This window comes from Protopterus annectens, chromosome 1.part0 (genome assembly GCF_019279795.1).
Source record: "Protopterus annectens isolate FY-2018-M chromosome 1.part0, PAN1.0, whole genome shotgun sequence".
Lineage (NCBI taxonomy): Eukaryota > Metazoa > Chordata > Ceratodontiformes > Protopteridae > Protopterus > Protopterus annectens.
Window position 1 is genome coordinate 467,470,776 of NC_056725.1, and position 21,436 is coordinate 467,492,211.

The 21,436-nt window shown below is 43.1% G+C and overlaps 1 protein-coding gene across 2 annotated transcripts in view; it reads right to left on the minus strand.

Moving 5' to 3' along the window:
- LOC122792944 (RIB43A-like with coiled-coils protein 2) overlaps positions 1–21,436 on the minus strand; it is a 582,834-nt gene that overhangs the window by 265,853 nt on the left and 295,545 nt on the right. For both annotated transcript variants that reach the window (XM_044060542.1, XM_044060534.1), the window contains exon 4: positions 5,403–5,747. In XM_044060542.1, the coding sequence (XP_043916477.1) occupies positions 5,403–5,747 (345 nt within the window). The remainder of the gene's footprint in view (positions 1–5,402; positions 5,748–21,436) is intronic.

Sequence of the window (21,436 nt, forward strand, 5' to 3'; positions counted from 1 at the left end):
AGAGAGATGCCTTTTGAATCACCCTGGGAAGGAGAGGAACTGGAGGGAAGGCATAAAGCAAGCCGGTGGGCCAAGGATGGACTAATGCGTCCATGGGGCTCTTCCCCGGAGCCGGGGTTAGGGAGAAGAATTCTTTGCACTTCGCATTCAGAGGGGTCGCGAAGAGGTCGCAACACGGGACTCCCCATTCGCTGAAAATCTGACTTGCAACTGTCATATTCAGAGACCATTCGTGAGGAGAGAGGATGGTTCTGCTCAGTCTGTCGGCTATCACATTGGACTTGCCCGGTATGTGAGTAGCCACTAGGAAGCGTTTGGTCGAGACTGCCCATTCCCAAACTCTCATGGCTTCTCTGCAAAGAGGATAGGATCTGGTCCCTCCCTGTTTGTTCAGGTACCAGACAACAGACATGTTGTCTGAGTGAACAGCAATTACGCCTTGAGGGAGATAATCGTGAAGGGCTTGAAGGGACAGAAGTACTGCCCTCATTTCTAGGATGTTGATATGAAGAAGAGTCTCTTCCGGGTGCCATTTGCCTTGGACTGACCTGCCCAGGGAATGCCCCCCCCACCCCATCTGGGAGGCGTCCGTGGTCAAAGTGGCCACCGGAGGAGGTAGAACAAAGGGTCGTCCCTGATCCAAGTTGGAGGGCACTAGCCACCAGCGAAGGTCCCGTTTGCAAGATTCCGTGATCCATATGAGGTGACCGAGAGGGAGTTCCTGAAAGGACCACTGAGCTGAAAGAAGCCACTGGAGGATTCTCATGTGCAACCTTGCCAAGGGGACTAGAAGAACCATGGCAGACATGGATCCCAATAGCTGCAGGACCATCCTGGCTGGAGCTTTGGACCTGGGAAGTAAGGCTCGAACTTGAGTCTGTATGGTTTGTATTCTGTCTGTAGGTAGATAGACCCGCATTCGGTTTGAGTCTATCTCTACCCCTATGAATCTTATTCGTTGAGATGGCAGCAACACAGACTTTGGCCAATTGAAGGTGATTCCAAGGGAACTGCCCAGTGATATAGTGGCTTGAAGGCTCTGCAGTAGTAGATGCCTGGAGGTGGCAGTTAGGAGCCAGTCGTCTAGATACGGAAACACCTGGAATCCTGGACTTCTCGGGTGAGCAGTCACGACTGCCAAACACTTGGTGAATACCCTGGGGGCTGTGGTGAGACCAAAGGGCAGCGCACGGAACTGAAAATGACTGCCTCCTAGGCTGAAGCGCAGATGTCTCCTGGACGCTTGATGTACCATGATATGGTAATAAGTGTCCTTGAGATCTATGGAGCACATCCAAACACCCTTCTCCAGCAATGGGAGAATGGTTTGTAGGGTGACTATTCGGAACTTGGACTTTCTGACTGAACGGTTTAGGATGCTGAGGTCCAAAATGGGCCTCAAGTCCCCGGTCTTTTTTGGCACCAAAAAGAATCTTGAGTAAGTCCCTAATCCGATCTGGTCTGCGGGGACCGGTTGGATGACTCCTTTTTGCAGCAGCTTTAAAACTTCTGAGGCTGCAGTATCCCGCTGACTGGGTGGTGGGTCTGGGATTTTTTTGGACTGAGGGGGGGGATGAGAGAATGGGATGGAATAGCCTCTGGTGATAATTCGAAGCACCCATCAGTCCTGAGTGATACCTTCCCAGGCTTTTAGGTGCTTCGAGAAACGACCCCCGACTGGCTCCGGAGCTGCACAGCCGGGCAATCCCTCAGGGACTGTGAAAAGTTGAAGAGCCACGAAAGGACTCGCAGTCTCCAGTGTTGCGAGGGCCTCTGCCGCCTCTGGGACGGCGTCTTCCGGAAGAATTTCCCCCTCCCCTGCCTCTGAAGGGGGATCCTCCTGCTGAGAGGGGTAAGGCTTCTGAGATCTACGGAACCACATCTTCCCTCCTCTTTTAGCCTTGGGATAAGGCCGAAAGGGAGTGGAAAATCGTGCCCCTACGGCAGTCAGAGTCTTACCCTCCTGCTCACAGCGGGTCAGTGTGTCCTTTACCTTGGGTCCAAACAGGGAGGACCCATCAAAGGGGGCGTCGGCAAAGGAAGACTTAAAGGCCTCCGCAAAATGACACAGGCGGAGCCAGGCTTGTCTCCGTAGAGCAATGCCTGTACTCGCCGCTCTACTTGCCCCTTCGGCCGCATAAGAAATGAGCCTCATGGACGAGTTTGAGATGGACGACATTGTAGCCAGCTGAGAGCCAACCGTCTGGGCCAGCTCCTCAGGCAGGTTACCCAAGAGGGTATCGGATAGTTCCTTAATCAGATCCCTCTAAAATCTGGTAAAGTGCGTAAGGTAGTTCAAGGACCTCAAAGTAAAGGCCGCTGAACTCAGGGTGCGCTTCCCGTACCGATCCATGCTCCTAGACTCCTTATTAGGAGGATGGATGGACGTCGAAGCCTCTGCTACATCTTGCTGGGTAGCAGATGCCACCACCAAAGCATCTACAGCCACACCTTTAGTCAGAAACTCTTTTTCAGGGGGTGCCGAGAGGAACTTATTGGGACGAGCAGGCACCGGTTCCACAGAGTCTGGGTGTTCCCACGCCCTTCGACAGATCAAATCCAAGAGCTCATCGAGGCGGAGACACCCAGGAGGCGGAGGGCTGAGCCCCGAAGGCCTTCAGGAACACCGACTCATCAGCAGAGGGAGGTTTGGACTGCCAGCCGCCTCGTTGTTTTAGGGCTTCCAGGATGTCTGCAAAGGAGACATCATCCGAGGATGACTTAGGGGACCCCTCTGCATCATCGAGATCAGTGTCTGATGTAAGAGACTCGTCAGGGGAGTCAACGTGCTTCCTCTTGCACGATCTCTTCCTGGGGGGTTCTTCCGAAGAGGCTTCAGAAGGACCTCCAGGTGGGGGAGAAACCCCAGTGGGGGTAACCTGAGGCTCCGGGGCTCCGCTGTCTAAAGACAGGGGGACTGCCAAAGACCCAGTCTCCGTATGCGGGGAAGGAGCTGGGGAAACTGTGGAGGTAGCCAAGGAAGATTTGGCTAACGCACTCCTCATAGCCCTGAAGGCGGGACCACCAGAATCCTGGGGGGGGTCCCACCTCCGTGGCCACGACAGTGGACGGCACTCCCGCCGCTGACGCACCAAGAGGGAGACTTGGGACCGAAAGCATCAGTCCCGAAGCCTCCCCCCCAGGGCCGAAGGAAGAAGTCCGTGTACTGAACTCCGACCCAAGAGCCGGAGTTGGAGCAAGGGTCAGGCCCGACCCTAAAACCTCCACCGGTTCCACCAGCACCGGCTCCAACGGTGCCGAAGCTGTTGGAGGAGGAACTATAGTAGGGAAGTGGACCATCGGCTCCGAAGACGAATGGGCTGGAGCCAAAACTAGCTTTTGGAACACCGGAGACTGGAAGAGTCTAAGGAGCACCCTGTCGATGTCCGAATCAGACATCTTGGATGACCTAGAGGATACCGATCGGGCCCGAACCGATTTCTCCATCGGCTCCGAAGGACTCAGGGACCGGCTCAGAATGGACTCTACCACTATCGGCTCCGAGGGAGATTTCAAGGCAATTTCCTTTGGTGCCGATAAGGACTTTGGCTCCGAGGGGGAAGAGTCTGAGCCGGTAACCCTTATCGGCTCCAATATCAGTGGAGCCGATGAAGGTGACCCACCTCTCGATGCCCCAGTCCTTGGCTCCGAAACCAGAGGGGTCGAGGCTGGAGGCATCGAGGCAGACCGTTCCACCCTCAGCTCCGAAGTCCGTGGAGCCGATGGAGAAGTCTGCTTAGATTTTTTAGCAGTCGGTTCCGACTGACTGGTCGGAGCCTACGCTTTCTTCTTTTTTGAAGGAGAAGGAGAGGAAGATAAAGCCTCCTCGAAGGATGGCTTAATTAACCCCTTCAGGATTAATTTGTTTTTCCTCTCCTGGAGGACTCTAGATGAAAAGGCGTGGCACACGCTACACGATTCTTGTAAGTGCTTGGCGCCTAAGCAATACACGCACGAGGAGTGGTCGTCCGTTATGGACATCTTAAAACCACACCTCGTGCATTTTTTAAACCCGGAGGGTTTGTGTTCTTTTGAAATGGCCAAAATAGCCCAAACACAGTTCTGCAGCAAAGGAAAAGTTTGTCACAGTATGAATATATCTTATCTCTTTTTTTTTTTTTTAAATCTGCACAAATACAGTACAACGAAAAATTATACAGAAGAGATAGAGTCAAGACCCTCTAACTTAAACGGGTACTTGACCCACAAACGAAAAACCAAGAAAGTAAAGCAACAGGGGAAGGCCCCTCTAACTAAAACGGGAAACCTTCCCTTTGCGAAAAAAACACACAATTTCTCAACAGAAATTTCAAATACACACTCAAAACACAAGAATAGCTGTTAAAACAGCTTTTGGGTTGAAAATCAGCAAATTTCTGACAGGAAAAGCCTAAAAAAATTAGTACTTAGCCCAGCCAAGTTGAGACCACGTCTATGCTTGTAAGTGGCAAACGAGATCTGGGGGATTAGTGGTGGTGCATCCTGGGATACAGATAGCTCAGCCAATAAGAGGCCTCGCTCTATAGCATAAGCATGCCGAGTCGGAGCCGAGGGATCGGCTCCGAGCCCATCAGTACAGAATGTAGGCGAGATAGGATCACATAACATCTTCATATTATCTTAGAGTTGACAGATAAGCTAATAAACTACATGTGAAAGGGCAACACAAGCACCAGTGTTTTGCCTGCTGACCATCATATATTCTCTATTCATTTTTGACCATCATACATTCTCTATTAATTTTGACTTACTGCTATTTAAGCATGTTTGAAGGGAATTTGGTCCCTGTGCCTCAAACCTACCAATTTATTATCCCTTGACAGCACAATCAAGTCCTGGGACATTTTCATTCCAGAGGTCTGAGGGCCTGGCTTCAATATTCCCAAACTTGAGCCAATCATATTTATCACAGGACCCTAATTGACCCCCTCAGCCAGGGAGCTACATGGTGCCCCTTGTAGCAATTTTTGTGCCCATCATGCCCAACACCATAACAATGCAATGCACAGCCTGAAATACTAGCTTCCTAAGCATAAGCACTTACGCATATGCCTAGCCAACTCCAGCATACATGTGGTATAGATGGCACATGTACATTGTGGCCCAATACTGCCTGTGAAATTGACTATGATGCAAAACGTCCACTGATTGGCACTTTAGGTAGTAAGTGCTCCTTCCCTCCCGGGATGGGTTAGCCAGTTTGGCCACTCAATCCTTCCCTCCCCAACTGCTTATTCATACCCAGCCCAAAACTTAGTCACAGGTTATCTAAATCACAGCAGGAGCTTCATTTCTCTTTGTCATGGACTGACATTATTGATTTTGAAAACTTGTATTTTCTTTAAAGTGAGTAAAGTAACTTGTCTTAAGAAGGACTCTAATCAACCTGATTTTTGTGTAACCTGAATATTTCTGCTGAGCCATGGTTGTGGCCTTCTCTTTCTGCTGCTCTGTCAACCAGCTCCTACTTTGCTGCTGTTGGAATTTTTTCCTTGCAGTGGTACTCAGATCTTCTCCTTGAAACCTCTGCAAGCTGGCAGGACCACAGCGGGGATCATCATCAGATATACGAGCAGGTTTATCCTTCTTAAGTCCCTCAGGATCATTGAGGTCAAACTCTCGTCTTGATTCTGGCTTCTGGTATTGCTCTCTAAATTCCAGTAGTGCCTTGTTCAGGTCCTGTGTCTTCTGGTTCTGATGCTCCTCAAGGAGGAGTGCAAGTTTGTCATAGTATAATTGCTGTGCACCTGAAATAAAGAAGCACAGATAAAAGTCAGAACTTAGAAAATCTCAGTCATAATAAAATCCATGTTTTATCTACAGTGTAAGGTAAACAAATTGCATACTTGTATAATATGTACAAGCAATTTACTTCTTGTGAACTTTACAACCTTAACATCCTTTTATTAAAGGAAATTAATTTGACTTTTGTTCTGCTTCCTGTTTGATTTTTTTTTCCTTCTATACACAGATTCATTATATCGGTGTGTTGTAGTCCAATATGCTAGGCACTGTTGCAGAATTGCCTGCTCCTTGTACTCAACATGCAGTGATGTGAATGTTGTGGAAGTAGGCTTCAACTCCTGAATGCAAAATATTGCTCATGTTTTATTCTGCTCCAAAGCTTCCAGTTGTGGTTGTCCACACTGCATCTAAGGGTCACTGAAAAAAGGAAATGACCCCTGCCTAAGAGACAGAGGAGAATGCCCACACACACACATTATTTTATTTTCCACAGAATTCCAGAGGTCTGGACTCTGTCGTGAATTGAGGTTTCCAAAATGCCACAAAGTCCCCTAGAGACAAGTTACTTAAATGTGTATTCTAGTTCCACTAAGGCTGACTTTGAAATGCTTAGATACCTGTTGGGGGTTTCATACTATGCTGGAAGTGAAAAATAAGCCAGATAAGGTGCTAAAACATGCCAAGTATAGTATAGCAGATTTCAAGAAAGCTAGAGAAAGTCTGATAGACAAAAGGAAAAAGAATTAAGCCACAGAGCAGCAGGAGTGACCCTGAAATTCAAGTACTTATATGGAGTGTCTAGAGTAGTCCAAGACTTTCTGAATTAAATGTTGCTTTCAAGCAAACAAAAGATATAATAAAAGATGTGAACATTACTATAATATGAAAACAGAACTCCCATCCCTTGATCTGTGATATGTTTGTTTATTGTTATGGGAACAGAATGGGAGATGTTTAGGAGGGAGTATGATTAACCTCTCATTTGAAGTACTTCACTTGGATAGTTTATCATGATATCTGCACTGTGTCTACGTGGTATTTAGTACTGTGATATGTAAACAAACATTCATTTATGTCTATAGTCTGTGATGGTCTTAATTTCTTGATGCCATAGGCACACAGGCATAGTGGTTGGGCCAACATTTCAGCACACACATACACATTAAACAAGACACAGCAGGCTGTTTCTGACAAAGGAATTAAAATAAGTCAAACAAGTCACAAACATGATGGTCTGGCAATGGTTTACTAAGTTGTGGTACTCATGTTCTAGAGGATATTGGCATCTAGGCAGTTACAGAGTGGATACGGACTCTGTCAGGATATCTAAGAAAAAAATAGTTAAAGCCATGAAAGTAGAGGGAGCTTGTTCTCTTCCTCTACCCTATGCTTGACCCTGGCTCAGGTTTTTCATCTCTGTCACTTCTGCCTCTCTTCAAAAAGGAAAAAAAAGAACAGCTGTTATTAATCTGCCATTGGGGATACCCATGCTTTTTGCAGTTTACTGGTCCTTAAGACAACCATTCTCCGTGTTGTACTCTGTGTATACAGAACATCAGTAGGAGGCTCAAACAGTGTGTGTGAGGAGCTTACAAGATTAAATGGAACTGGAGATTTGATTTTACTTGTAGAATGGCTGGCTTAAGGACCAGTAAACTTTAAAAATATATATATTTCCAATGGCAAATGACCAAAAGCTATTCTTTTTTTTTCTTCCTTTGGGAAGGGAGGTAGTAAACTAGACTGTGTGATATAAAACAGTATAATATAAAAGTCTGCAACTAAGTACTGCAGATAAAGTAACATAGTTGTAGCAAAAGGTGGTGGCTCTCAGCTCTTTGTTTCATGCCTGCATGTTGTAAGGCACAGGCAGTGACTTGGTACTCACAAGCAGACAGCTACATTTCCGAAATGGTTAAGTAAAAACAATGTTTTTTTTCTTCATCAGTACTGGCTTCAACAAAAATCATTAGTTTGACCATTTCAAAGGATGCTAGCATCTCTGGGCATTTATATGACTGATTAATACTGTAACGTTCACATAGCCAGAATTAGTGTACTTGATGAATAACATGGTAAAGAAACTTGAAATCTGGTTAGCGATGGAAGTTGGGTCTCTGCAGCCAAAACTACTCGTGACCTACAAGATTACTGTACATAGTTGAAAGACTTTCAATGCGTATTTGTATTTCTTATGTCCATTTAAAATACAACTGTTTGGAGTACTGGGTGAAAACAATGTGCTCTTTGATTGCATTTAGTAGATACAAGGTAATCTGAGGCTTAGTCAGAAAAAAAAAACAGTACACCAATGAGCCCAGAGGTACTACTCAGTCATCAAGTAAACAAATATAAACATGCATGTTAAAACATAAACCTTTATTAATTTAATTTATTGCACTAATCAGGGTTAGTAGAAACAGCAGCAACCTCCTAACAAGATACTGATTTTGCTTGCAGTTTTAATGGTAATAGCCGGAGCAAAAGAAATAGGTTCATCGGTTCATAAGTGTGTACTAGGCTAATGACCCCTAGGGCCTTTTTAAGCCTAGTCATGCATCCCAAATCTCTGGCAAGTTCTGGTACTCTTGGTATGTGTAAGTAGGGGTTTTCGAGATTAAATATTTACAAGCAGGAGCCTGGGAGTTGAATCATTTACAGGCTGCCATTATCCATTAGAGACATAGATGCCAAACCATGGATGAATTTCAAGGTCCTCATCCTATTTTCCAAGTTATACTTGAATTGGATTAGGGAGGAACTCTATTTTACATGGATGGGGAGCCTGTTTCAGAGAAGGGGTAGTCTATGGGATACACAACTGTATCTCCAGCTGGTCCTAATTATATTACATGCATGGTTTAAGTTTTTAGAAAGTTAATTCTGGTGCTGTTTGTTTTGTAAATATGCAGGAGGTCCAGCAGGGTGTTGTCCGACAATGTCTTGTATGCCAGGCATAGATCTTCCATCAACAGCCAGTAAGAGACAGAATACAGGGAAAGGGCTTTGAGGCATCTGCAGAGGACATGTTCCTTATGCCCTGTATTCTTTTAGTAAGGAACCTCTGGGAATGTTCCAGTTGTTGGATGTGTCTGGTTAGGTACATACCAAGTGGGTATTTTATTCAATGATAGGTTAGATGAATGCTAAATATAATGGAACAATGATCTCATGGGACCTACATGCCATACCTTTGTTTATAGGTTGCACAGCATAGAATGATTTCCTAACTACTGAAGACGTGATGGTCAAGGGCTAGATTACAGTGTATGTATGTCCACAAATCCTTGACTACTGGGTTAATTCTTACAGGTGTGTTGTCAATATGATAGTTACCAGGGGTGGATAACTTCCAAAAAGATACTATTTTGCATTTCTTGTCATTTAGTTCATGGCTCTGACACAAGTTAATCGTCTGTGTCACCCTTCCTGGAAAATACTAGTGTCACTGAGGGATTCTATGACTGTTCCTAATTTTCAACTGTCTGCAAATCTGGTCAGCCAGTGGTCATTGACAATGGCCTCAATTTCACAGAAGTTAATGCCAAAAAGGACTGGGCCCAGGACCAATCCCTGAGGGACTCCGCTTGTGACTAGCCTTTTCATAGAGATGGACTTCCCAATTCTAATTTCCTGTCTGTGAGCCAGTTGGCTATCCACCAGGAGACATAAGGGTTTGTACCTATCCTCTTGAGTACAGCAACAATCCCTGAGTGGGATATTGTGTCAAATGCCTTGGCCTGGACAAAGTAGGTAGTGCAAATTGCTTTGCCCTCATCTACTGCTTTGGTGACCTTCTAAAAAAAGTCCACCATGCTAAGTTGGCATGACCTGCCCCTTGATGACACCAAACTGGGGAGGATCCAAGGTATGGAGGTTTCTTGTGTCATTATTGATCATTTCCATGATAATTCATTCCATAGCTTTGCATATGAGACTAGTAAGATGTATGGGTCTGTAGTTTCCGGGGTCTATAAATGGCCCACCTTTGTGCAGAGGGATTACTGTTGTTCTACATTTGCTAGGAAGCTACGGGTAATTAGTCATTCTAGATGGCCCAATAGGTCATGTTTCATGGCATTTAGAAGGCACCTTGTGATATTATCTGCATCCCATCGATCCAGTGTTCTTGGCCTTCAAGAGAGAATTAAGGACATGTTCCCTAGTGATATAGGGGGAGTTATATTTAATGATATTTCCTGAGGAGGAGGTTTGGGGAGAGAGGGGGTAAAGTTAAAGCTGAATTTGTCTGTCAGTAGGTTTGCTACATCTTCTGGCTCATTATAGATGATTCCATTAACAATGAACTCTGCACCCAATCATGTACTGCCTTTGAGGTTGTAAACATAGTTAAAGAATGTCATGAGGTTGTCTTTGGGAGGCCAGAGTTACCTCAAATTTGGCTTTAGTAAACTTTATTTGTCCTATGAATTGTTTGCTTAGTTTGATAAGTGTTTTTATCCTGCTGGGTGCTACACCTCTTAATTTTGTCCATGATTTTTTTTTCATTCTGTTACACAGCCTATTGATGTTGTGATAACACCAAAGTGGCTTGTTTATTGAGTTAGTTCTGAACTTATTCCTAGTGGGTGCAACCGCTTCTATGCTGCTAGTAACATGCTTGTATAAGTTTTTTGTGAACAGTTCCACATAGACAATAGTGTTCTTAGGGTTTATGGAGGCTTGATATTTTGCCAGATTACCACTTAATTGTAGGAAGTTAGCCTTAGAGTAGTTCCTGAACATTCCAGGGTTAGCATGGGTTCCAGGTTTTATTTTTATTTCAAAGGAGATTGTTTTATGGTTTGATCTTACCAGAGATGACAACACACTAAGGGGATGTGCAGCACTCACACATATTAGTAAGGACCTGATCCAGTATGTTTGTGCCCCTGATTGGTGTACTGACAATCTGTTCCAGAGAGTTTGCATTTAAAAAATCCAGGAATCTCCATGCCTGCACATCTAGTGTTGTACATGATTTCGATTTAATAGTGTTATAATTAAAGTTGCCCATGAATATGAGTTTGATGGTGACAGTGTCCAATAAGCTTAAATATGTGTTATGAGTTCCTGGGTCATAGAGGGGGACCTATAACTTGCAAGGAAGTGGTATGAGATTTTGGCTATGGTGATTTGAATGTGGAATAGCTCAAGTGCATTGTCCTGTTTGTTCAGCCTTGAGGTATATTTCCTTTTGATGTAAATCAAGACACGTCCAACTTTAGTGCCTGTCTGTGTAGTAACTAGTCGAAATGTGTGGAAGCCATTATAGCCTTGCACTGTTGGTGTGCTCTCCGCAGCTTTAAACCATGTTTAGGTGACAGCACAGACATCAGCATTCTCTGTGGTGAGGAGTGCTTCTAGGGAGTGGAGTTGCTTGCTTAGATACCTAGCATTGAGCAGTAACACCTTTAGATTTTTTTACTTTTGATTTGCTACGTCAGAAGTACTTTCAGTTTGGCATTGCCTAAAAAAGGCACTATGGGGGAAGACAGTGATTTAGCTAATATTCAAAGGTCTGGAGTGGAAAGGTGCAGACCATCCTTGGCAAAGCAGCATGGTCTGTTGACCATCTCCTTCCATGCTGACAAATATTGCACCCCTTTAAAATGACACCAGAAAGTAAGGATATTATGGCATCATCTTTGAAGAAGGTAAAATCTTGCTCAATCACTAGGCTCATACCAGCCTGGGATACATATTCTGAAAGATCCACAATGTCTGTCTTCACATAGTCTAGGGAATGGATGTCTTAGAATATTGTTTTTATTTGCTGCACTCATGGGACTGTCTGACAAAGAGGGACTAAGAACAAACATATTGGTTTTACTTACTGCACCATAACTTGCAGCAGGGGACTTAGGTAGTGAATTTGTTTGCAGCTATACTCCAAATGGGTGAACTAGGGGTAAAAAGGAAATAGAACTTCATTTGTTTACCTCTAAATACATCAAAGGATGGTCATCAACAAAAAGGGAACATGGAAGACAATTTGTAAAAGGCCTGTAAGAGAATAAAAAACAGGATAGTGTAAATATCTTCCCACTCCCCATGCTACAATAACTCAGCAGTTATCTCACTACCTACAAAATGAGTGATAAATGGTCTAAAAACGTAGATGCAAGTGTTAGAGTCAATCTTCTAGCAATATTTTGATTGACTAAGAAACAGAAATTGCCCACATAGTCTGAGTGGTGTTTCACTTCACACTGGCATAGTAGTACAGCAGGTTGTTGCATCACAGCAAGAGGTTCTCTGGTTCGATTCTCAGGTGGGGTACCTTCTGTGCAGGGTCTGTATGTCCTCCCTGCATTCATGTGGGTTTTCTCAAGGTGCTCTGGTTTCCTCCCACATCACAAAGACATGGGGTAGGTGGATTGGACACTCTAAGATGGCCGTAGGTGTAAGTGTGCATGCGTGTGGTACAGAAGAACAAGCATGGCAGTACTAGCCACATGGCTGTGTGAACATTGGCTCTATGGCCACATTAATGAGACACCCCAACTCCATCATGCGCAAAAATGGGTAAAAGGGGGTTTATGGATGGATGCAATAGTTTCTAATATTTACATGTATTAATTTAATATTATTTGTCATAAGCACAAGAAAAAAAAAGAAATTATGTCTTGCCATAATGTTCCTTCTCTGTTGTCAAGCTTCACTAATCCATGGCTGTGGGATCAGTTCTGAGCCTCAGAACCTACTCAGCCATTTTTTCAGCTTGCGCCTCCCAAACTCTCGAGCTAGCCTCTATCCATAATGCTCCTCACTAAATTACCTCAGATCGAGTTTTCCTATAATAGTGGCAGACAGACAAGTAGTAATCAATAAGAAACCATATCTGTGTACTTATTAAGAAGCCAGTCTTTGGGAACATTTGGTCTACTAAGAGTCTTAGGCAGGGGAAGGAGGGGGAAATGTCAAGGATTAGTGAAGATCGACAACACAGATGGAATGTTATGGTAAGACATAACTTCTTTATCTGTTGTCAATCTTCACATAATCCTTGACTGTGGGACAGGGTCCCTAGCTACCTGAATCTTGAGAGGTCTCACAAAAGAATATTCCTGAGCACCATCGAACCAAATGATGCAGGTCCCCTAGAGACCTGGTCCAGTTTGTAATGAGTTATGCATGTATGAGGAGATGTCCATGTAGCTGTTGCCCAAATTTAATCTAAAGCTCTATCTTGAAAAGCTGCAGAAGCTGCTACAGCTCTAGTTGAATGAGTTTTCACAAGACGTGGTGGGTGAAGTCCCTTTGAGTGATAAATAAAGGTGATACAGTCCCTTAACCATTTTGCCAAAGTAACTTTAGAAACTGAGTTACCTAAGGAAAGCAAGGAGAAAGACACAAAAAGTTGCTCGGATTTTCTAACATCTTTTGTTCTGTGTAGGTAAAAACATAATTGCCTGTGTATGTCTAATAAGTGCAGACAGTACTCTCCTTTAATGGAGAAATTCGGGGAAAAAGACTAGTAGATGTAAGGTTTGAATGATACTTGACTCTAAAACAACCTTAGCCAAAAAGGATGGATTCGTCCTGAGAGAAACCCAGTCCTTATGAAATATTAAACAGTGAGGCTTGCAGGTCATGGCTTGAATCTCTGATATTCTTCTGGCTGAAGTGATACCTATCAAAAACAAAGTTTTCCAGGTCAAAAACTCTAAATCACAAGTTGCCAAAGGTTCATAGGGGAAGAAGTGAGAGACTGTAACACCAAAGGCAAATCCCATGGAACAATGGGTTCTTTAAACGGGGACCTTAACATTAATATTCCTTTCACAAAAGCTTTGAATGTTTATGACACATTAGTGACGATCCATCAAACCTAATAGTGAAATTAGATATCGCAGTGAGCTGGACTTGAATGGTAGAAGCTAAGGAACCAGAGTGATAAAGAGAAGCTAGAAAATCTAAGAAATTATCCATGGGTGCTGTGTGGGGGTCAATATTACTGTTAAGCGATCATCTAGCAAATTGTATCCATTTGTAATGGTACAGATTTCTAGCTGAAGGTTTGTGGTGGGCCAAAATGATCTTTCAGACTTAGGAAGTGAGGGAGGAATGTCTGGCAATCATGGGAACTGGAGAAGCCATGCAGTGAGCCTGAGGTGGTGAAGATTCGGGTGAACCATTCCCTCTGAATGGGATAAAGGTCTGGAGCTGGGTCCAGAATCCAAGGTTTCTAAAGCAAGTGAGGCCAAAGGAAGGGAAACCAGACTTGTTGATGCCAGAATGGACCAATGAGGATTATTTTGTTCTTCGACCTCTTGACTTTCTTTAGAAACTGACATATTAAATAGGAGTTGACGGAAGGGCATACAGAAAACTGGGAGGCCAATCGTGGAGAAACGCATCTTTGGGTGACTACCCCAGAGTGGGGACTAGGGCATAGTAACTGCTGCATTTGTTGTTAAGAGGGTACATAAACAGATTGCAGTAAAGTTGATTTCAGTGGCAGAATATTTTTTCTGCCACCACTGGATTGAGAGACCACTCATGAGGCATTAGGATAGTACTGCTCAACTTGTCCACAATCACATTGGAGCTCCCCAGAATGTGCATTGCCATTAGAAAGCAATTGGAAGAAATAACCCATTGCCATACTCTGAGGGCTTCTTGACAAAGTGGGCATGACTTGGTTCTCTCTTGTTTGTTGATGTACCAGACTACCGACATAATGGCTGTTTGTATTGCCACTGTTCCAAAGCAGAGGGCATCCTGAAATGCTTGCAATGCTAAGAGTGCCACCCTCATCTCCAGAACATTGATATGCAAATTGGCCTCCATCTGGGACCAAGCACCTTGGACTGTCCTTCCCAGATAATGCCTGTCCCGTCTGAGAAGCATCCATGGTCACTATGGCTTGGGGTTGAGGGAGGACAAAGAGATGGCTCAATAAGATTTTGTTGGGATGGAGCCACCAAGACAGCTCTTGTTTGCAACGATTGGTGATCAAAAATTGATGAGACATCAGATGGTTTAGTAGTGACCATTGGGAGGCCAAAAGCCGCTGAAGAATCTGCATGTGATATCTGACCATGGGAACTAGGGTATTAGAGCTGCTATTGACCCTACAGCCTGTAGTATGAGTCTTGCTGGAACACTTCTATTCTGAATAATGTGATTTGCTTGTGATCTGATCCTTTGAAGCCTTTTGTAATGGTAGTGATGCAAATCCTGTGACTGTCTAGTATAGTTCCAGTAAATTCCAGTTGTTGTATGGGTTCCAGATGAGATTTTTTGTAATTTACTGTGATTCCTAAGGTGGTGCAAAGATGAAATATGTAATGTCTTGCCTTTAACAGTTGACACCTGGTGGAAGCGGAAAGGAGCCAGTCATCGAGATATGGAAATAGTCGGAATCCTAGCAGTCTGAGTTGCACTGCTACCACTGCCATGCATTTGGTAAACACCCTGGAGGCTGTGGTGAGGCCAAAGAACAGTGCCCTGAACTGACAGTGACTGTCTCCCAGCCAGAATTGCAAGAGTCTTCTGGAGCACTTGTCCATTTTTATGTGGCAATATGCATCCTGAAGATCTACTGAGCACATCCAGTCATCTTTTTCCAAGAATGGAAGTACTGACTGTACCGAGACCATCCAGAACTTGGCTTGTTGGTCTGATTTGTTCAACTGCCTGAGATCCAAAATGGATCTCCAGTCCCCTGTTTTTTTTGGGCACTAAAAAGAACCTTGAGTAGATTCCGGATCTTTTCTGGTCTGGTAGGACTGACTGGATGACACTTTTGTAGAAGCAGTTTTTGAATTTCTATGACTGCTGCTTCCCTGTGACTGCATGGAACATCTAGGAGTCTTTTTTTGTCTTTTCGGTTTCATAGAAAGGGGAATGATGTATCCTCTGGAAATAATCCCTTGCACCCATTTGTCCATTGTCATTTATAACCAGGCACACTGGTGCAGGGATAGCCATCCCCCAACTGCCTCCACAGGAAGGCAATTGGGCCTCCATTCAGGAGCGCTGGTAGGAGTTGCCCGAGAAGGAATCTCTGGACCCCAGGTTTTGCCGGCCACCTCTGCCTCTAGAATGGAGTCTTCCATTATTACTCCCCCCTCTGCCTCCAGAGAAGTCCTTACCATGTGAGTCCTGGAAAGGCCCTTGGGTCTTTTTAAACCATAGCCTCAAACTTCTCTTATTTCTAGAGTAGGGCTGTTGGGGAGTGGAGAAGTGTATGCCTATGGCAGAAAGCATCTTCTCAGCTTTCTCACATCTGTCTAGTGCGTATTTTAACCTTGGGCCCAAACAGGGATGATCCATCAAATGGAACATTGATGAAAGAAGATTTAAATGGCTCCACAAAGTCAAACAATCACATCCAAGCGTGTATCCTGATGGCTACGCCTGAACCTGCTGCTCTTGTCCCTTCAGCTGCATGAGCAATTAGCCTCAAGGATGAATTAGAAATCAATTCACGGGTGGCAAGCTGAGAGGTAACCTTATCTTGGAACCCTTCAGCTACTGCTCCTGTGAGAGTGTCTGAAAGCTCTTTGATCAGATCTTTCTGCAACCTAGTGAAGTGTGCCACACAATTCAAGGACCTGAGAGTAAAGGTCGATGAAGCATATATGTGCTTCCCAAACCTATCCATAGTCCCAGACTCCTTGTTAAGAGGATGGGTAGTAGGACTTTCTTCTGCAAGTTCCTTTTTGGTGGCTGCAGCTATCACCGTGGCATCTACAGGAATACTCTTGGCCCAATGTTTCTCATCCTTTGGCCCAGACAGAATCCAGTCAGATCTTTTTGGAATCGATTCAGTGGTGTCAGGAACTTTCCAGGCCCACTAAGTGATTAGTTTAATAAGTTTCTCAACTGGCGGAGAGATCCAAGAGGTAGAGGGATGGGCAGTTAAAGCCTCTAGGTATACAGATTCCTCTGAGGAAGGTTGGAGGGAAGTTCAGCCACCCCTCTGCTTCAGGATTTCTAGGATGTCCTCAAAGGAAACATTGTTAGGGGGTGACCTAGGGAAACCTTCCCCTTCATCAAAATCAGTATCCTCTGTGAAAGACTCCTCCGGAGAGTCCAAATGCTTCCTTTTGCACTTTTTCTTTGCAGGTACCTCTTCAGTAGGATGCTCTGGAGAGATATCAGAAGAAGAAATTTATTTTTATTTATTTATTTTACATTTGTTAACCGGGCTAGTCCAACTGGATACATGTCCATTTTCAGTGGAGGCCCGAGGAGAAAAGCTCCACTACAATCTACTAAAACAAGTTAAAAATGTTCTGAAGAAGTCATTCAACCTTGTATGACGAAAAGCGCTTTATTAAACTAGTAAAGAAGATTTTGGTGGCCTGGAATCCTTGTTTGTGTTTGACTTGGTTTAATCGTTTATCAGCATTCTACAAGTTAAAAATGTCACACAATGCAGGAACACAGAATTATACAATACTATAGAACATACATTATACAAAACTATAGAACATACATTAAACCTGCTACAAGTTATATAAGCATAAGCAATAGAGTTTAGTATGAGGCTTAGTAGGAGACAAAAAGTCAAGTTCAAATAAACAACTAGGATAGTCTATTGCAGGATTGTAAGAAGTTGACAAAAAACATAGATATATTTCTATTTTAAGAAAGAGTCACAGGGACACTTATGAAAAGGGAACTCGGGTGAGCTGGAAATGAGAAAAAGAAGTGAGGGGATGAAAGAAGCAGATGGCTGAAAGAAAAAAACGGTGGAAATCACCAGGGTGGATCGTTCCTGAGGCTTTTCTGCCCTCTGTCCCAGGGATGAGGCTGGAGGAGCTCAGGTGAGGGGATTGACAAGATATCTGGCCCAACAGGGATGGCAAGGAATGTAAGTCCACAATGGACAAAGCCTTCTCCATGATTTGAAAGGCAGCCCCCCCCCCCACCACCATAGAGGGATCGGAGCCTGGAAACAAAATAGACTCCTCTGGAACTGTGGTCCTATCCTGCACCAAGGAAGCTGCCTCCAAAGCAGAAGCCATGGTTGAGCTTATGAATGCCAAGGCAGTGAGGGGCATGGAAGGATCAGAAGGGATTGAAGTCGAACCCTGTCCCACAAAACCAGCAATGAAGCCTCAACCCCAGGAGGTCTCTGATTCTGATAAACTGGAAGAACTCAAGGCAACTATCGGTGCCAGAGAAGAAACTCTAACTGGCACCGAGGCAGTCATAGATGGGCAAGTCGGTGCCAGAGGCTTCAAACACTCAGCAGGAGTCACAGGAGGAATCTGAGAGGGTGTCAAGGATGGGCTGGTTCCAGAGTCAAGATACCGAGGGTGGAGGCAATCCCCTCGCCATCAGGAGCTGGTTGACCAGTCTCATTATGTCTGATTCAGATAACTCTTAGTGGACAGAATAGAGGCAGCTGAAGGGGACCTAGGTGATTTTGGTTCCATGAGAGGACTGGGTGGATGGTCAGCAAAAAGGTCCACAGATGGTGAATAGGAAGTCCTTGGTAAAAAAAATAAGGCTAGTTTGCTTAGGTATCAATAAACTCACTGGTACCAAAGCTCCTGATGTATACTCCAAGATTTGACGTCAGATCATCCTCACTTACTGGTGCCAAAGATGCAGTCGACAGCATAGGTGGTGGTGCCGAAGATGCAGTTGGTACAGTAAGTTGCTTTGTCAGTTTAGAAGGTGGTTCCGAGGAAGCTCTTGGAACTGAATGTGGTCATTTTTTTGAAGATGAAGATGAAGAGGAGGAAGAGCTGACTTCAGTTCTTGGACCAGATATGGCCTCTTCAAAATCACCCTTTAAAAGTCCCTTCAAAATAAGTTTGTTTCTTCACTCAGTCAAGGTTCTGGTGGAGAAACCATGGCAAATTGCACAATCCTCTTGGAGATGGACAGTGCTTAAACAATATACATACAAAACATGCCCATCTGAGTTGGGCATCTTCCTGTCTTTGGCACCTCTTAAAGCCAAAGGTGCCCTTAGATGACTTATCGGCCATGCTAACAAGGGAAAGGCCTAGCTTTATAACACAGACATCCACACATGCACACACATACAGAGAAAAAGAGTGACAGAGAGAAAAAGAGCCTCTCTTTTTTTTTTTTTTAAAGGATAGGACAGGAAGAAGAAATTACCAGCAATGGTAATGAAGATTACCCTGAGGTAAAGAAGACAGTTAGAGAAAGTACCAATGATGGTACGGTAAACTACCTAATGGTAGAGGGAAACATAAAGGGGGGAAATAGTTACACAATACAAGAAAGGAGAGAGGAGCAGGTAGGAATAAATAGAGAATATATAGAAACTGTTAGAAAAATATGTATTAATATGTGTGCATTAGTGCTTTTTTAGAAGCCCAAAAGGGTTAATACATTTATTCTGCTTTATGCTGAACAAATCCATATTAATGGCAAATGCTTTCTGACCTTGTATTTTGTCAGCGCAGCTAAAATCTTGTTTATGTCTTAGGAAATTAACTGAGAAGCAGATGATTTTCCGCTAAGTTAGGAAAATAATGAATAGAACAATACTGCTTTCTATAATGTTATAAAACCTAGACAATTAGCCCTGTCTGTGTTATGAGAACATACACAGCTGCAGGAAGGATAGATAAAGTAGAACAAAGACTGCTTGAAGAATATGAACTATAATCTGTGATTGCTTTGTGCTCGAATGAGTAGAGTACCTTGAAATGTAACACAGCACTGTAGAAATAATTGCAGCTAGCTGCTGGTCTCCAAGGCCATGCTATTTTTCAAAAGTTTTCTCATGAATCTAGAAATGTTATGTTATGTCAGCAGAAAATCATGAGCAACATCTGCTGTGAAAAACAATATTGTAAACTTGTGATTTACTACGTCAGCTTCAGTAGGCAATGTCTTGTAAGAATAGTATAAGAATGGCTTCACTTCCTGATTTTAGTTAGACAAACTCTATTTTTGCATGCATGTTTTTGTCTCCTTGCTGCAAGAATTAAAGTGCCTTAACCTGAACCTTGCGTGTATTGGTCTTTGAAGTTTTTCCTTTGACAGAAACTATAGGAAATATAGAAAATATAGAAAACTTACAGTCTAATAATGCCAAAGCTTGACAGATAGGATGGACATGTCTGACACCACAAAGCAGCAAACAAGATCTGAGGTAATTTAGTGAGGAGCATTATGGGTAGAGCCTAGCTCGAATGTTTGAGAGGCGCAAGCAGAAAAAATGTCCGAGTCAGCTCCGAGGCTTGGAACCGAGCCCACAGTCAAGGATTATGTGAAGACTGACAACATCAGATCTTTATTTTTAACTCACACAAGACTTCATGATGGGTTTTACATTCCTGAGTAAATTATTGTGGAGCTCCATGTGTACTGCCCTGAGTAAAACAAAATTGTACATCTTATGGTTGCTTTTCTTAAAAGCTCCCATTTATCCTAAAAGTTCCCAAGAGTAATATCATACAGCATACTACTGAGTAAAATGTGATTCAAAGGGTCAGATGAATCATTCGTTTCTGTAACAGAATGATCGAAAATTAAAACAAGAGTATGAACATATCTCTCAGTTAACTCCATTTAAAACTCTTTGACATACTAACTGGATCTATTTCTGTTCTTGTCGATACATTTCCTGTAAGTGGACGAGCTAATCATAATTCAGTGGTTGTGCAGTAAAAGTAACGTAATTATAGTCACTAAAATAAATGCTTGAATATAAGAAAAAAGAAAATAGATTTGGCAAATTAAAGCCCCCATTCCATTTACTATTTACAAAAATATCTCCAGCAGTTCTAGCAGACCATTTTCCCCAAAGAAAATTTGCAAATACAGAAATAAATACTCTGATTTGATTATCCAATGGCTATCAAGGCAATAATCAAAATTTGCAAGAAAATGGTGAAGTACAGAAATGCAATCATTTATTATGTTAATTCTTCCTCTAAAGCGATACCAGAAAGTGTGTCAAGTGTTTATGTAACTGCATTGTTAATTTTCCATGATTCCAAATAATCTCCATCAGTTTTTCTAAACACTTTAAGGTGATCACTGTCAGAAATTTAATAGATTTAAATCCCGAAATTTATGCTTTTGAATTTGTGAATTAGAGAGGAAGGGACATATTTCTGAAGTCTTACTCTAATTTGATAGCCTATAATCTTCTTCATTTACTAAAATAGAATAGCATATTGTGACGATGAAATGGCCTTTTAATAAAACAATGCTCTAGTGGCATGCATTTTGCCACAGATTTCCTTCACCTCTAACTTTTGTTGATGCATCAGTGTTAATTTGGCCACTATTTAATCTTGGGATCCTTCCAGAATTGTTAGCCTAATATTTAACATCGTTTCTTAATTTATTATTGATGTAGGCAATAAATTAATGCACTTGACATATGAAAGCTGCAAAGAAATTAGATACTTGCATATTGCTGATGTGAAGCATATTGTCACTCCATGTATTCAGTGAGCTACTGCCATGTTAATTTCAATAAGATTCTTAAATATTAAAGTTCTCGGCTAAGAAAGGGTTAAAATAAATTTTGTGCTAGTGGCTTTAGGGAAACAAACCAATGCCCAAATGTTAACTGGACTCAAATCACAATTGGACCGGTGTGTGTTTTTCTTCTACTGTTTTATTCAATGCCATTTTACCTTTTAATAGTGGGTTGTTGAAAAAATGATCACCCAAAGAACAAATGGCATGGGCTGAGTCATAGTAATAAAGTTTAGAAATGCCGCCATCT